Genomic DNA, 17913 nt, shown 5'->3' on the forward strand with positions numbered 1-17913 from the left:
ACACTGATGGTTTATGGTGCACCATAGTCCAACGGCAGCTAATTTCAAGCTTTGTACCACATAATATTATATTGGAAAGTTCTAGATCTTACCGGAATCAGCAAACTAAGAAGATATGCCGTTATAACTCGTATAAATGCCCAGGTTTTTAAGAAAGTGCCATCAGGTTTGATAGCGATCGGGAGCAACAGGTATGGGGAGATGGTGTTCAGGATGTGAAATTGTTGAAAAGATTTAAGATAACTTTCGTTTTTGCGTTGGTAGTAATTTTTCACGTTTATAAATGAATCTGAAAAAAGAATTAGATAAGTCAACAGCCTTTTATTGATTTTGTTACTAAACCAGTAGGAAGTTGGACGCCCACCATTTTATTTCACAAAAATAAAATGTATAATATTCGCTTGTGGTCCAACTAAATTCCTATATCTGAAGCAATCTTTAGGTCAAATATTTTCAAAATGGTGGTAACATTTCTTTATAAACAAGAAAGTTGATAGAATATACAACTATTAATCGGTCATCAAAGCAAAGATTATACATTATAAACTTAGCTATTAACTTATTCATAAATTTAAAACAGTCTTAATGCTCTTAACTAAAGTACTTTCGTCTCTTTAGAATTGTGTTAACGCTATAATGTCAAAAGACATGAATAGATTATTTAAAACGGCGATTGAATTGTTTTTTTTTATGAATAAGGTTACAATGAGATTCAAATTTCGGAAATAACCGCAGCTTATGCTTTATCTTAATTGTCTTAACAACAAATACGACGCAGCCATGTTTATAAAAGAAAGCCTATGTAATGTCAATGCCAAAAATGACAATTTACATTTCTAACCATTAAAGAAATCTTGCAATGCATTCGTTAGTAAACTCGACAAACGCTTTCCCACCAGCACATTGTAGTGTTTTAAATATGCGTCTGTATTCTGTGATTTCGCTTGTTGTTCTATGCTATGCAACTCGTCTGATGTCAGTAAGCCCTCATGCTCCTTCATGTCAGGAAACAAGTTCAGTGCTGAAGTATACGCGAAGTGGCCGATGCTAATTAACTGAAAATGTTCAATATACTCTTTAATTTATGGTAGTTACATGTAGTTAGGTACTGTACTAAATGAAGGTAAATATATGAAGGTGCTACTAGCCTTTTGGTACTAGGTACCAGGTGCGTGTTTAAAGCCCCTTAACCTCTCAATACACGCGCGTCTTCAATATTGATTATTTCGTTACATCAATAAAATGAGCTGAGCTCTTTTTTTATAGAACAGGGGCAAATGGGTAGGAGGCTCACCTGATGTTAAGTGATACCGCCGCCCATGGACACGATCAATGCCAGACGGCTCGCGAGTGCGTTGCCGGCCTTTTAAGAAATGGTTCGCTCTTTTCTTGAAGGACCCTAAGTCGAAATACTTCAGAAATACTTCAGTGGGCAGCTGGTTCCACAAAAGTACTGGTGTGTGGCAAAAACTGCCTTGAAAAACGCTCAGTTGTGGAACGGCGGACGTCGAGGTGATACGGGTGGAATTTCGTATTCTGCCTCGTCGTCAGAAAATTATTAAACTCAGAAAATTTCATCATCGGACGTCGGGATTATGATTACAGAAAGGCTAAGTGTAACATAACGTAACAATAATTCACGTATCTGTACCGACGTTTAATTTGTAATAAGCCTAACAAAATACAATCAAAAATATAACAATATTCTTCGTAAATTATAAAAATATTTATTCATAGATAATAAATAACGCTTACTTTGCAATGTGTTAAAGTAATTATAGTGCTAACAGCAGGCACTCCGTACAAAAGCACAAGCAATCCCAAATGATTCCCGGGGCCGATGACACGTTCCCTTCGCGTTTCCCTCAGTTCTTTGGACGTGACGATACAGTAGCCGCTCTCAATTATATACAGCTCCCTTGTAACGGTCCCACCGTAGTACACTATCTCCCCAGGAGGTAGGATTATGTCCCTTGCGGCTGTGGGTAAAAGAGTTAATTTCTTATGAGTTCCCCGACTAATTATAAGATAGTAGTCGAAAATAAATGTTTGCTTCTAAAATACATAAAAAAGTACATAAAAAGCTTAAGCTGTGCAGAAGCTAGGCTTAAGATTCATTAAAAAACTTAATAGTACAAAAATATTAATTGCAAAAATCTATTTTTATCCCTTCCTTTTTATCCGTTCATGACGTCATTAATTTTGATGTTCTATGCCGCTATAATGTTTATAAGACTGACATTTATGTTAACTTTATTTACACTAGGTACTTCAAATAAGTGTTTACTACCTTGGTGTAATGACATCATCGACATGCGTAAAAAAAATAACTTAGATTTTTTTATTACAAAACGAACAGCGCCCGCGCCGGTAGTGTGCGTCGTCTAGTGGCGATAACGACATCGATTTTGACGTTTTTGTTTGCAATAATTATTTCAATATCCGTAGCGCTGATTGCCTTGAGACCTCGCGGTACTTTAAAACTCATATTGACATCGGAATCGCAATAATTGCTATTGGAATTTACAATATACCAGTGCTGGTGTATAAAAATTTAATCAGAGATATTTTCCAATATTTCAATGTACTTACATTACTATCGTTATAACGATAGAAAATGATATTGAAAACTTCGTTAAACTAAAATTGGGAACAGCATACATCTTTCTTTCAACATTCGATTTTGATTCATACTGCAGCTGGTAATTAGCTTTATAATTGACATAAGTAGGTCGAGCGTGTAAACCGTGTTACACCCAGGCTATTAAGGGTTAATATAAACGGAGCGATTACATATTTAAATTTATTAATAACGCGCCAAATTAAACTATTTATTTTTAATTTGTAAGGCTACGAAATAGTTGATTTTTTTAACTAGTGCCATTAAAACAGACTAAACATACAGCTTTAGAGTATAGCTTAAATTAGAAAGAGGATGATAGAGTATAGATTTAAACCTAACGTAAAGTTACTCCAAATTTCTAAAGTTAAAGAACTATTGTGTGAAATTAAAACTGAAACCTGAAACACTGACACAGTGCTAAAATTCGACGACAGGATCTACTTGCCTTAAAAAAATATCACAAGACAGATTCAGTAATCTGAGGCCTAGAGGTGGTAGCAGAACTGATTATTATAATTTATTATTAACCTCAATAATTTTCTTATTTGGCATCACAACTAAAAAAGAGTTTAGTTTTTCTGAATTACTACGTACTATCATTGTATTTATTTCGCGTGCTTTGTAGCCTAAGGACGGATTGATTGATTCTTTTTAGTAAGCGTATTGAATACAGTTTATTGTGATTATTTTTCCGACCCAAATATCGGCCAATAGAATTGCACCATTCGACGTCACGTGGTACAACCTACATGGTATTATACTGATAATTTTTTGTGAAAATTTTCTCTGGTCGTTGCTTCAAGAAAAGTATTAAGTAGTTGTTTTATTCATTATGAAATTCTTATTTGTTAACTGTACATTTCGTCTCATGGTGCAATTCTATTGGCCGACATTTGGGTCGGAAAAATAATCCCCCGAATACCACACGAGCTCAAGGTTCCCTGCAAACAAATATAGTCGTCATGACGACTATATTAATTGTTTGCAACGAACCTATCGGGAAATACCCGATAATTTTGAAGCTCTTGTGGTATTATAAGTGAATATTATTTTAAGTGTGAAATTACGTTAGTTACATAAAGATACGGTTCATACCCTAGTCTTTTCTATATGTACCTACAACTTTTGTTTTGACATCTGTCTGAACAAAAATACGTTTGAAAATCCAAAAACTTTAACGTTAAATCTAAAAATTTATGGACCCGTATTGTTTTCATTTCATGCCCGTTTCTGCTGAACTAAAATTTATAAAATGTGAAATAGCTTAGGGTGCCGTGGCATAGGCCACCTCTAAAAATATCCAGTAACTTCTGTCATCCAGTCTGCCATCATCTTCTCATCTCGGGGGTTGATGATATTATTGTTAAAATAGTACGTTGTAATCTATTTTGTATAACCTTAGCAACTGTTGTTATTTTTTTTGTAATGAATACTCTTGCAAAAACTCTTATACGAAATGTTGTTTGTATTGTTATAAACTATTTATTTATTGCTTATGATCTTAGATTTCTTCCTGAATTCCTTCAATCTACAACTCTACTACTGCACAGTAAAAACATCCCACTTAAAGTATTATAATACATGACATTAAATACATTAAAAAATTTAATGCGTGTCAAATAACCGCGCGTTTATCGTCCGGTGTTAGCCATACTTACTCTCGGTTAACGTGTGTATGTAAGCTTTATTTTTCACTTGAAAGAACTGTATTGACGTAAGCGTCTTGAACCTAGCTTGATGAAGTACTTTCTTTCTTAACTCAGCTGGTACAACTGTTTTCTTGAGCCAACTTTCATCAGTTAATTCGACACCCTGAAATTTTTTAATATAATAAAACAAACTCAATTTCATTTGAGTGATACTTGTGGGTTTTCCTTCAATTCAATGCCATAATTAATTAAATTCTCTTCTTTATGGTAGAAAGAAAATGAGTACGCACTTTGAATAAAGTGCTAACCACCTCTCATTGACACTTGCAACGCCGGAGGTCTAGCGGGTGAGTGGCCGAACTATGAGGGAATACGCTCTTATTAAGAACTCCTAAATCGTATCTGTTTCACAAAGAGGAGGTGGCAGAAAGTGCCTTGAATGGTTGTAATTTGGAAAACACTAATACTGCTAGTATTAGTGTTTTCCAGTTGTTGACCGGCCAAGCGTTGCTGTGGCTAAGGTTTTTGTTATATTACATTACGTTTTATAGTAAACTATTCAAGGGAAACGGTAGGAGAACACCAGTCATGGGGACCACCATGCTTTTTTGGTGATTATGCCATTAAATTGTAGCTTATGTGAAACGTTGGTACTTTCAACCATCTGTTAGAATTGTGACTGTCAAATAATTTACAATAAAATAATATTGCGGGTAAAAAGTGAGATGTAAGCTAACCTATCTTTTAAGTTAGATCAAACCGCACAAGGTGTGTAAATTTGATTGAAATCGGTTCAGTAGTTTAGGAGTCCATAGCGGACAAACAACGTGACACGTAATTTAAATCTATTAAGAAATAGTGAACCAATCGGTTCACTATATGAATATGTAATACACTGCTTATTGCCATTTCATTCGGAAATATATGTTATGGAAAAAAATATTTCTGGGTTACAACTCCTAAATAAAGCTACGCACATTGTCGTCGAATGATGGCAACACAAGTCCCGTCCTCGAGTACAATTTTATAGGAATTTATATTTGAGCGAGTTCGTTTTTATTTTGAGTAAAGAAAAAAAAGCTATCGGCGCGGCATTGTCTGTGGTTGTATAAAATGGATAAACATCTCTGTGGCAACTTTTATCTTAATTAATCCTGTTAATTAATTTAGTACAGTTACACTTACTGAATTATATTGCCATTGTAGTTCATAGAACGACATTATTCTTGATTTAATTGCTGAATGCATATTATTTTCTATCATAAATCTATCTATTGTTAGGATCACTTCTAGAAATGCAGTTTTTGTTCTGGAATAAAATTGTAATAACATAAAAAGTATTTACAATTATTTTCTTTTTTTACTGTTTAATTAGGGAAAATATCGCTAAGTAGCAATAAGACCGCCCGTTGTTCCATGTGATTTTAGGTTTATTGTTAAAATAATTATTTACTGTGTGAAAAACGTGTAAATGAACAATAACATAAATAATATATATCTGTTTATGCTATATCTTTGATTCCTAGGTTAAAACACCATTGATACACGGCAGTCTTAAAACATTGTGTCCACTTGCCTTCTTGTCCCAGGTTCCAATAAAAGAAGGCCCATGCCCCATAAATCCACAAATCCCAGAGGCTCTTTTATCTCTGCCTAATTTAAGAAATGTAATGAAAAGCTGTGTAAAAAGGGTTACTATAAAGTTAACGATTATCTAGTTGATAAAAGGGCCTGGGACTAGTGTTAGACAGGCTACTTCTAATTAATTTGCGATATTTGTTTTAAAATTAGTGTTGTTTGATGATTTGCTATTTTAAAAGAGTACCGAGAGTTTTTCACGCCGGTATTTTCTTTCGGCCTACCCTCTCTGTCTTCTTTGCCGATGAGTAGGAATGTATACAGATTTAAATTTAATGACGTGGAATACGTGATACCTGTATCTTATGTTCCATAATAAACATATTTTATTTTAATATAGTGTTTGAGTAAACCTACCTCGCCCAATGTGTAACAACAGCTGAAAATTCGGAAACGCAATATCCTGTCAAGAGGACTCCGTATAAACTTAGAAACGCAACAAATCCCATGTCCTGCTTATCGCCAGGATTAAAATCACCATAACCCACCGAAAGGAGTATTGTTGTTGCGAAATATATCGAAGTCAAGACGTGGTACTTGGTTCTGGAAAAATGACTATATTTATTATTGCTACGCATGTCCTGTATTGTCCATGTGAAAAAAAATCAGTGGCGCTACAACCTCTTTAGGTCTTGGCCTCAGATTTCTGAATCTGTTTCATGATCATTTTTAAATCTAATAGGCAAGTAGGTGATCAGCCTCCAGTGCCTGACACACGCCGTCGACTTTTTGGGTCTAAGACATGTCGGTTTCCTCACGATGTTTTCCTTCACCGTTCGAGCAAATGTTAAATGCGCACATAGAAAGAAAGTCAATTGATGCACAGCCGGGGATCGATCCTACGACCTCGGGTATAAGCCACTTGGCCAACACTGCTCATTCATGGTCCCTGTGAATTAATCTTAAATCTAGTTTCAAGAGCAGTCAAACCATTATTCTGTATATAGTTTGACATATTTGACCACGCTCAAGACGAGACAGTGTCTTGAAATATGAATTAGAATATGGACTTTTGACTCGTAGTAATTACTAGCCATATTTTAGAAATGTATCAAAGTTTCCGCGTGACATGCTAATGCGTAGAAAGTGGATATATTACACATACATATTTAAAATATATTATTACCGTAATATATATATAATAATTATTAGTGCTGTTTGACACACTGATACGACCCTAGAGGGTGAATGTTGGCGTAATATGGAAGTAATGTCTTAATTTTATAATTCAAATGATAGTTTCAGGGTTTGAAGCTTGTAACAGACGACGTCTAGGCGAAACTTGAATCTTACATTCAGACTCATTTAATGAATCCAAAATATGTCGATAATGTATCCAAATATAACCAAAAAATCTATAACTTTGAACCAAAGTCATTCTATGATGCCAGTTAGTTGTATTTCAGTATTTGTAAGCTATAATTTAAAAAAAATTGTACCCGTATCTACATATCATATCTGTTTGTCAACAAACATCATATCTAGAAAATTTTTCCTTAGAACCCAACCATGAACTTACATCAAAAAGGGTGGAATTCAGAAACGAGACTTATTTATTTATATAGGATAGTCATAGCATATGATCGTACGGGACGCCCAAAAAAGGTAAAAATGGAAATCCATTTTAGTGGGTGCGTTGCCGGCCTTTGGCAGAGGAGAAATATACTCTTTTTTGAAACAATTGGAGGTCGTATCTCCCAACCGGGAGTCGGTTCCACAGTTCGTTAGAAAATAAAATGTCTTGTGAACCGGACAGTGGAAGACGCCAACTATGACCTTCGTATGCCAAAATCTATTTTGACGTTTCAGACTTAACTACTTAGAAACTTCTAAGTCACGATACAACACTATACAGCTGTGTATGTATTAAACATAGCAGTGTAAAGCAAAATACTAGTCGATCAAAAAGAGTTGCGGAGAGTTTATTGCCAGTTCTTCCGTTCTACGCCCTTGATTTGTGAACTGGCAGTAAATGTAAAATTAGAAGCATTTATTATATATTTCTTTTTTGACGTTTAGTGTACATTGTGTTACCTATATGAATAAATGATTTTGATTTGAGTAACAATATGTAAAATTTCTAACTTTGTAGACATCACACCATGCCTTTGATCTTCACGAATCAAAGCTCTCGCAAACCACGAATGTTGCGAACATCTATTCACAAAGCAAGATTCCATATACAATATAACTCCTGACCAATAGCATAGCAATCCGATGTATACACAATATTTTGCAATCTGAAATCAAACAATAATATTTACAATTCGTGTTTATTTTTAAACATCTTAGATATTATAACTATTTGCTTTCAATATTTAATGATAGTGTTCAGGTGAACTATAAATATAAACAATTAAGGCACATAAAAACTTTATCGACTTTTTTCAGTCTCGTAATGAAACATCCATGAATATTAAAAGTTATTTTCGTATCTATAATATACGTAAGGCTAATCACAATCTTATGTGCCTGAAACGCCGTCGAATTTTAGGTCTTAGACGTGGTGATATTCACGATATTTTCCTTCATCGTTAGAATAAGAAATATTTGCGTTCGTAGATATAAATACTTGCCTATAGAGAGAAAATTCCAAGATAAAAGAAATTTAAGGCGTCGGCATAGGAGAAAGCTAAGATAATAAATTATATTCAACGAAATTGTATAAAGTAATAAACCATTTATTATGTTAGGTTCAAAATTCAAAGTTCAAATAATACGTTGTTATAAACATACCTTAACAATGATTGTATTGGACATAACTTTCTTCTCCAACTCTTCAAAGAAACTAGATATTCTCCAAACCAGACAAAGCTTTACACCTTTACACATATAAAAGAGATGGTTTCTATGCGTATCCAAATACCCCACATTCGTATGAATTGTCACAATATACTCAAAAGGTATCAGCGACACTAAATCCATATAAAATCCAAGTGTATTCATACGGTAATTTAATATGCCGGTAAAGTTTTTGATATATTTTTTCTTAGTCTTCACGGCGGTCACGATTGACATGATTACATTTAACATCAACGATATCGTAATACATATTTCGGTATAAAAAAACATGCCGCCAGGAAATTCCCTTTTAAATCCGATAAAATACGGATAGACTATGCATATATAGAAAACTATACAGAGCATAAATAACTGCCAGTATTTCACCAAATGGCAGTTGGCTTCTAGAATCCAAGGAAAGTTTCCGCTAACGCAAGTGAATACAGTGGATCGCTTCTTGATATGTTCGGATAGGATGTAGAGATCTAAACAGCTGTCGTCCAGGTCAGTATCCATACCTTTATCTTCTGTAAAACCTGTAATACAATGTCTTTAACATATTTTTTATAATCCAGGGTGCAAATCCAGGAGCCTCGGCTGATATTAAGTGAAGTTGTCACTTGGACATAATCAATACACTGGGTATTGCAGGACTAAGAATTAGTACCCTCTTTTCTTTAAGGACATTTTAAGAGCAGTGTTGGACTAGTGGCTTCAGCGTGCGACTCCCATATCTGAGGTCGTCCCCGGCTGTGCACAAATGGACATTCTATCTATGTGCGCATTTAACATTTGCTCGAACGGTGAAGGAAAACATCGTGAGGAAAACACCGACATGTCTTAGACCCAAAAAGTCGACGGCGTGTGCCAGGCACTGGAGGCTGACCACCTACTTGCCTATTAGATTAAATAGTTAAGAAAAACTAAAAAACACGCTTTTAAAGCACATCAAACTAAAAAGTGAAAAATAGTAAAAATGAAAAAGCGTGGGTTGCTCGATAGACGAAAAACATGGCACAGAGCGCCCCACGCTTTTTCACAATAATACCAGTATTTTTTGTTCATTACCATTTTCAGCCTAAATTAGGAATTATTTTTCACTTTTTAGTTTGATGTGCTTTAAAAGCGTGTTTTTTATTTTTTTTTAAGTATTATTTATTTTTTATTTTTTAGTTAAGTTTTTTTTATTTATTTTTTTCGGATTATTGCATTGTCATCGATCTTTGACAGGTGCGCAAAGTTTGAATTAAATCTGTCCGTTAAAATTGGGTCAAAATCGAGTCCGAAGGAGACGGTTACAAACATACATACATACAGGTGAAGCTAATATAAAGCGTGTAAAACAAACGATCATGAAACAGATTCAGAAATCTGAGGCCAAGACCTAAAAGAGGTTGTAGCGCCACTGATTTATTTATTTTTATTTTACATTTAACTGAGAGTTTTAACTAAATGGATTATAAAATTAATTATAACTGATACGACAACGAACGACCTCCATTGCTTACATGAAGGTCTTAAAGGTATGATTCTAAGGGATTCTCTATTTGCCTTAAAATCTCATCTTATCAATGAAACAAATTCCTCTGTTAAGATGAGACCACTTTCATAGTACTGAGAAGGAAGGAAGGTGCTGCTCTTCGCCCAACCTAAAGAGAATCCTCTTGACCAATCTAAGACGGACTGGCCAGAAGGCCCCAGTAGCTAAGGTCAAGGAATGTGTATATTCTTAGCGGTCGGAATAACTTTGTTAGCGCGTCACAGGGTATGAGGTCATCGCAGTGATTTGTAGCCGAAGATTGTAGGTGTCGCTACAATACTTTACTGAAGTAAAATTTGCTCCGTTTTAGTAAGGCGATGTTTTCAAGTCATGCCAAGTCAAAATAACTTTATTCATATAGGTAAACAAGTACACTTATGAACTACAGAAAAGAAGTTAAATTCATTCTAAATTTACATTTTCTACCAGTTCTCAAGTCAAGGGCGTAGAGCGGGCAAAAAGAACTGGCAAGAAACTTTCCGCCACTCACATCGCTAGGTTTTGAGTCATACAAATTGTTTGAACTGGAGCAAATCAATCCCAAGGATTAGGATCATTTAAACATTCGTCAAATTTATAAAAAGGTTTATTGATTAATTTACGTTTTATACGGAGTTGCGCTTATAAATAATATCTAAAGGCTTCATAAGTATTAGTGTATATTTGACGACTCATTGGTCTAGTCGTTAGTACCCCTGACTGCGAATCCATGGGTCCCGGGTTCGATCCCCGGCTGAGACGAACATCGATGTGATGAGCATTTGGTGTTGTGCTTAGGTCTTGGGTGTTTAAATATATATTTATATGTCTATCTATCTATAATATGTATATAGTAGGTGTATATCCGTTGCCTAGTACCCATAACACAAGCTTCACCAGCTTAGCATGGGACTAGGTCAATTGGTGTGAATTGTCTTTAAAATATATATATATATATATATAATTAGTATTACCTTGCAGAAACCTTAGTTTATCTTTCAAGCGTTTTATGCTACTTTTCTTTTGATCTTTCGAAGCGTATATATTTAATGTCAGAGGTGGTTTCGAATGCTGTTTCATTTTCCTTGTGTGGCTTCTTCCAATTCTTTCCAACATTTCACTCCTTATTTGTACGCTTATATCAGGGTAGGTGATCATTAGTTTGATGAAATCGGTGTGATTGAGGATCTGACATTCAACATAGGTCGCCGCTTTAACGGTACATCTCGCTAAAATATAGTCACGATATTGGTAAGACTGATGACTTGTATAATGTATATGTCAAATCCGATACGTTTTTGCTATACGGCAGAGTTTGACACACTAAGCACAAAGCCTCGACTGTGAAACTGAGGGTTGAAGCCTAAATAGCGAAAATAAGTATTTAGATTAGACGACGACTTATTGGTCTAGTGGTTAGTACCCCTGACTATGAATCCATGGGTTCCGGGTTCGATCCCGGCTGAGACGAACATCGATGTGATGAGCATTTGGTGTTGTGCTTAGGTCTTGGGTGTTTAAATATGTATTTATATGTCTATCTATCTATAATATGTATGTATATCCGTTGCCTAGTACCCATAACACAAGCTTCACCAGCTTAGCATGGGACTCGGTCAATTGGGGTGAATTGCGTGAGAGGAGTTGTGGCTGATTTATGGCTTAAGAACCAGAAAACTCACTTATCGACAAGTTAATTCATCAAGAGGCACAAAAGTTTATTACATATACATGAAGTATTCAAATATACATAATAACATAACTCACAAATAATTTACTTTTACTTTTGAAAACCTTAGTCTTTTTTGTTTCGTATGATATCTATTAATGAAAAAAAAGACACAATTTATAGTTATTCAAAGTAATTGATAGGTGTTTGTTTTGCAGCCTATTAATAAAGGTATGATTAGATGTACCTGGTACATTAAATACCAAAGATATTTCTCCAATGCACGTGCCTTTACCAAACGATATCATAGGACTTTCATCATCCTCATCTGACAGTAGTTCGATTACCCCATTTGTGATACAAATCTGAAAGAAAAATGGTCCGTACTACTATGCATACGCTTACATAACTTCATTTAAAACTGAACCCGACGACGTCAAAAAAGAACCTTTGGACATTCCTAATGGTAGGGGAGCCCAAGAGGGGATTTCGGGATTTACTAAAGCGCGGCAGATTAATATATAGGGGGATACCTTGTACCCGGTTAAGTACCTCCACAAAATATGAGGCCCATATATAAGGCCGCCCGTGAAGGAGACAGGATCAGATTAGTAAAAAAAAATTGACCATCAGAAATTCCCGAGCGCGTCAGATTAAGGTAGGGTGAGTTAATTACATCCTAAAAAGTGTATATTCCACTAATCTGACAATTTGAGAGTGACGGAAAAAAAGGGAAGGGCAACAAAGTTGTAAAAAAAAACCGTCATCTCGAAATTCTCGAGCGTAGCTAATTTTTTTTTATTTTGAAGGAAATAATTCAAGAATAATGAAAAATTTATAATCTGACGATTTCCGCAAGCCGAAATAACAAAAAATCGTCGATAAAGTTAAATGCGTGCAGCTGCGTGATGCCTACATTTCCTTTAACCGATCGGAATCTACTAAACGGCGTTCTAAATATTTCCCTCAAAATTACATTTCCTGTGAATTTGAACCGATTCGGACCGATAGATTTTGAGAAATTTTGAAAAATCTTAAAAAAATAAGAAATATTTTTTTTTAAAGTGGTTTCTTTATTGATTAACTTCAAAAACTAATCCGCCTTTGAGCTTGAAAAACCACGTCGATCGCCACCAAGCTCGTCAAAAGCGGTTGATTAGTTCGAGAGATATCGTGAACGAAAGAAACCCGAAAAAGTGTTTTTTCGGGATTACTCCGAAATTTGTGGTTCTATCAATTAAAATTGCAAAATTACTTATGATGATGATAAAACTGCGTCGAATGCCGCCAACCGCGTGAAAATTGCTTGATCCATTCAAAAGTTATTGCGGTTTGAAAATTCCAAAAATAGTGTTCTATGAAAATTCTATCAGACTTTCGAGCTGGGAGAGCTCAAATGCATAGACATGTTATTTCTTTGAACTCAGCGAGCTCAAAATATAAATTTTAAGCGCCCAGGAATGGAAGTAGCGGGAAGTTGCAGGAATGGCCCTTTCGGTGAATCGTTTTTCTAAATTTTTTTTGTCAGATCAGACGAATCCCTCTAGATAATCGTCAGATTATGAGACAGTACGTTTAGAACATAAAGATGAACCACATATATCTTAATCTGACGCGCTTGAGTATTTCAAAATTGCGATTTTTTTTTGCATATTATGAAAATGGCCGTGGGTTTGCGTCCCATCGAAATCGTCAGATTAGTGAATGAGAGCTTTTTTTTGGTGCACTTAACACTCCCTTAGAAAATCTGACGCGCTCGATAATTTTTTTTTTTTTCATTTTCTACCCTTAAATACAACCACCCGCATCATGCAAACGATCAGATTAACATACGTACATTATTAAAAATACGTAGGGCATAGATGCTATCAATATCTGACGCGCTCGAGGATGTCCATGCAACAGTTTTTTTTTACATATTTAACTATTTATAGCCGCTTTCCCCACCGATGAAAAGGAATTTATCATATAACATTTTTTTCTTCTTTTTATCTAAGCTTTGCATCCCAATAGGTCTCTACGACGCTCGAGTAAATCCCCATTTAGCATCGTGGGCTCCCCTACCATAAATTGTACCCCAGTATTTTATATACTTGACTTTTTAAGTATACTTTATACTTCCATAGTTATTTCAAAGTATTTATTTTTGTTACATTTATTAGCAATGAGAGTGATAGGGACAAATTCGACAGCTGATTGCAAATACACTTGGCGTCAAAAAAATCGCACCTTTCTTAAAATTCGTGTCAAGCGGTTATAACTTCTAAGATCCTTTCTGTACCCTATCATTATTAGTATCATTTAAAAGCTTAATTAATAAGCTTTCAAAAAAAATATCATTTGTTTACGGAAAATCAAAAACCACAAATCATCAGCACTTTGATTAAAAAGTGGCGATGTACGCGTTTGGAGGCTCACTAATTATACCACCCTGGACGCGTATATAACGAGGGGATAAAAGTCAATGATGGGTTATTCGCTATCCAGACGTCACAGGTCACTCCTGAAGAGCTTCGACAGGAAAAAACTCAGTGAAAATGGATACCATGGCAAAGAAGCAGCTCAAGTGGTGGCCCTACTGCGAATCGGACTACGGCAGGTTGTAGTTGCTCGGCAACTGAAAATCAGCCGATTTCGAGTGCAACGGGTATACCAACGGTTCCAAGAGACTGGAGGTTACATCAGGAGACATGGATCCGGGAGACGTCGCTGCACTACCGTCAGAGGTGATCGCTCCATTGTGTCGACGTCTTTGCGGAACCGCTTCTTCAACGCTGTGGAGCTGCAGCAGCGGCTTTGAGCTACTCGAAGGACAGCTGACAGCGTCTCCACTATCAGAAGAAGGCTGTGAGAGAAGAATTTGCTGCCCCGGAGAGCTGCTACAGGCCCCCTATTGACTGCCATCCACCGGACGAAAAGGAAGCGATTTTACGAAACGCACGTGCCGTGGACATTCGACCAGTGGAGGAATGTCCTGTTCTCCAACGAAACCCGAGTGTGCCTGTACACCAACAACATGCGTAAGAGAGTCTACAGGCGGCCAGGGGAGCGTTTCACACCAGCCTGCACCGTGGAAACCGTCGGGTATGGAGGAGGATCCTGCATGTTCTAGGGCGGTATTTCTATCGACGGCAAGACAGACCTCGTGTGCGTCTCCAGAGCTGGAGATGGTCGCGGTCAGGGGTCTCTGACTGCCCACCGGTATATCACCGAGGTTTTGGAGGAGCATGTGGTCCCATGTGCAGGTATTGTCGGCGCCAACTACGAGTTCATGCCGAACATTCGAGCCTCGATTGTCAAGGACTACCTACGTCGAGTTGGCATCAAGGTTATGGACTGGCCAGCAAGAAGTCCTGACCTCAATCCTATCGAGCACCTCTGGGACGAGCTGAAACGGCGAGTTCGGGCCCATAATCCAGCTCTTGCCACTCTCGATGAGCTTCGAGATGCCGTCATCGAGGAGTGGGACAACATTCCCCAGGAACACGTCGTGACGCTCATCAGGTCCATGACTGACCGCTTGGAAGCTGGTTGGAGAGATAGAGGAGGCAACACTAAGTTTTAAGACTAATTTTTAAGGATTGTCATTGTTTATTTTTAATTTTTGTATTGTTCCTTTTATTTGTAATTTTGATCAGAATACACATTGTTTCACATTTTCACAGAATTTTCTTTTTTTATGGGGGTGGTGGCCAATTTCCTACCGTTTTCAAATAAGGGATTTCATTAGCTTTCAAATGATACTAAGACGTTAGTAATCTTAATAAAAAACATGATAGACCAAGTGACCTCCTAAAATGTAGAGCGAATCCAAAAGACTCAACAAACCATGTTAACTCTCACTTTGTGGGTATCGGAAAATCGCTTGCCTTAAATATACAATCCAATCATCAACACGACTCTCCACCTCCATTACGGCCAAATCCTCCTTTTCCTCTCCAATCATTCGTCATGCTCGACACTTCTATTGAAGAAGTCGAAATCACTATAAATTCCTTGAAAGAAAGCTGTGCTGCAGGTTGGGACAACATCACGTCTGCCATACTTAAACGCAACCTTAAAATATTAGCTACACCAATCGCCCATGTATGTAACTTAAGTATGCGTACGGGAATCTTCCCATCCGCTTTTAAAAAGGCAATAGTGCATCCCATTTTCAAATCCGGCAACCGTGGCAGTGTCGACAACTATCGCCCCATCTCTATTCTGTCAGCACTGTCCAAGATCCTTGAACGCCTAATAAACAAACGTCTCGTTAGTTATCTGGAAGATAAACAATTACTTTCTCCGAACCAATTCGGTTTCAGAGCTAAAAGATCTTCATCGGATGCCATCCATGAATTAACCGATCACATAGTTAGGAACTTGGACAGCCATAGGAAGTGTCTGGGTATATTCTTAGACCTCGCGAAGGCATTCGACACTGTCTCGGCCCAAATCCTTCTACAGAAACTGGAAGCGCTTGGAGTGAGAGGAGTTCAACTTTCCTTATTTAAAAGTTACCTCAGCGGTCGGAGTCAATGTGTAGTGGTAGATGGCCATGTCAGCTCTTACCTTCCAGTGGAATTCGGAGTCCCCCAGGGCAGCATTCTTGGTCCTACGCTGTTCCTAGTGTACATGAATGATCTGTGTTCCCTGAAAATACCTAATTGCAAATTGGTCTCTTACGCCGACGATACTGCTCTTGTTTTCTCTGCAAAAAGCTGGAGGGAAGCTTTCTCTTATGCACAGACCGGATTTGATATCGTTTCGTGTTGGCTGCGCCAAAATTTATTAACTCTTAATATAGAGAAAACTTGCTATCTTACCTTCTCCATATATACTCCTCCCATAGCCTTAATCCCGTATTCCTTAACTGCCCATACACATTCTTCTGTTCCTTCTGTTCCATGCTCTTGCGCTACATTGAAGAGAGGTTGTACGGTTAAGTATCTTGGCATCACACTAGATAGTCGACTCACGTTTCAGGCCCATCTTATGAATATGTGTGGTAGAGTCCGCAAACTCATGTTTATCTTTAAGAAAATTCGTCATGTTGCCGAGCCTCATATAGTCAGAATGATGTATTTAGCATTATGTCAATCTGTTTTATTATATGCTATCACCACTTGGGGTGGTGCAGCCAAAACCCATCTGCTGTCCCTGGAACGTGCCCAGAGGGCTCTTCTAAAAGTTTGCTTATTCAAACCCATTCTTTTCCCTACTTTCACCCTCTATCAGGAAGCTCAGATACTTACTGTACGTCAACTGTTCATCCTAAACACAGCCCTCAAACAGCATCACGAACATAAACCTAGTCCTTCTTCCTCTCGATCTGCTCGCCGCCCACCCCCTGTTCACCTTCCTTCTCTCTACACTGCCTTTTCCCACCGCTTCTACTGTTACCTCGGCCCTTTTATTTACAACAAACTAAATCGCAAGCTGAATATTCACTTACTCTTATCCTTCAGTTGTAAAAAGAAGGTCACTGCCTACATACAAGGTCTCAACTATGATGAGACTGAAAACTTAATCCAACCAATGGTCTAACTTACAATTTATAGCTTATTTTTGATTTACTATTTATTTTTATACTTATTTATGTACTGTTATCTATTTATCTAAGTACTAATATATATATATTTATCTAAGTGCTAATATATATATATATAATAATATATATAATAATTAGCACGGATGTTATATCGGCGCGATTGCACACCTACATATTTTAATTAGGTACCTCTTTTCTCCATGTTGCATCTGTAAAATGTCCTTATTAATAATTTACTCTTGTTACTGGTTACTTTTTACACCATGTGGGGAGAGGCTGGTGGTCTGAGATACAAGCCCTGCTTAGTTCAGTCACCAGTCTCTCACAATCTTATAATGTTTCCTTGCGACAATATATCTGTTTCTTAATATTTAGTTAATATCAATGTAAGATTGTGGAGAAAAATAAAGATTTTTTGATTTTTGATTTTTTTTGACTAATAATGATAAGGTACAGGAAGGATCTTCGGAGTTATAATCGCTTGACACGAATTTTAGGAAA

At 36.7% G+C, this 17913-nt stretch overlaps 1 protein-coding gene across 1 annotated transcript; it reads right to left on the reverse strand.

The window, feature by feature from the left end:
- Positions 1–746: 746 nt before the first annotated feature.
- On the reverse strand, positions 747–16770 carry LOC125060521. The gene is made up of 5 exons (XM_047665487.1): positions 16688–16770; positions 5458–5581; positions 4282–4435; positions 1756–1979; positions 747–1055 (listed from the first exon to the last, which is right to left on the reverse strand). The coding sequence occupies exons 1-5, from the start codon at positions 16768–16770 to the stop codon at positions 837–839; spliced, it is 804 nt and encodes a 267-aa protein (XP_047521443.1). The 3' UTR covers positions 747–836.
- Between the last annotated feature and the right edge of the window lie 1143 nt (positions 16771–17913).

This window comes from Pieris napi, chromosome 21 (assembly GCF_905475465.1).
Source record: "Pieris napi chromosome 21, ilPieNapi1.2, whole genome shotgun sequence".
Taxonomy (NCBI): Eukaryota; Metazoa; Arthropoda; class Insecta; order Lepidoptera; family Pieridae; genus Pieris; species Pieris napi.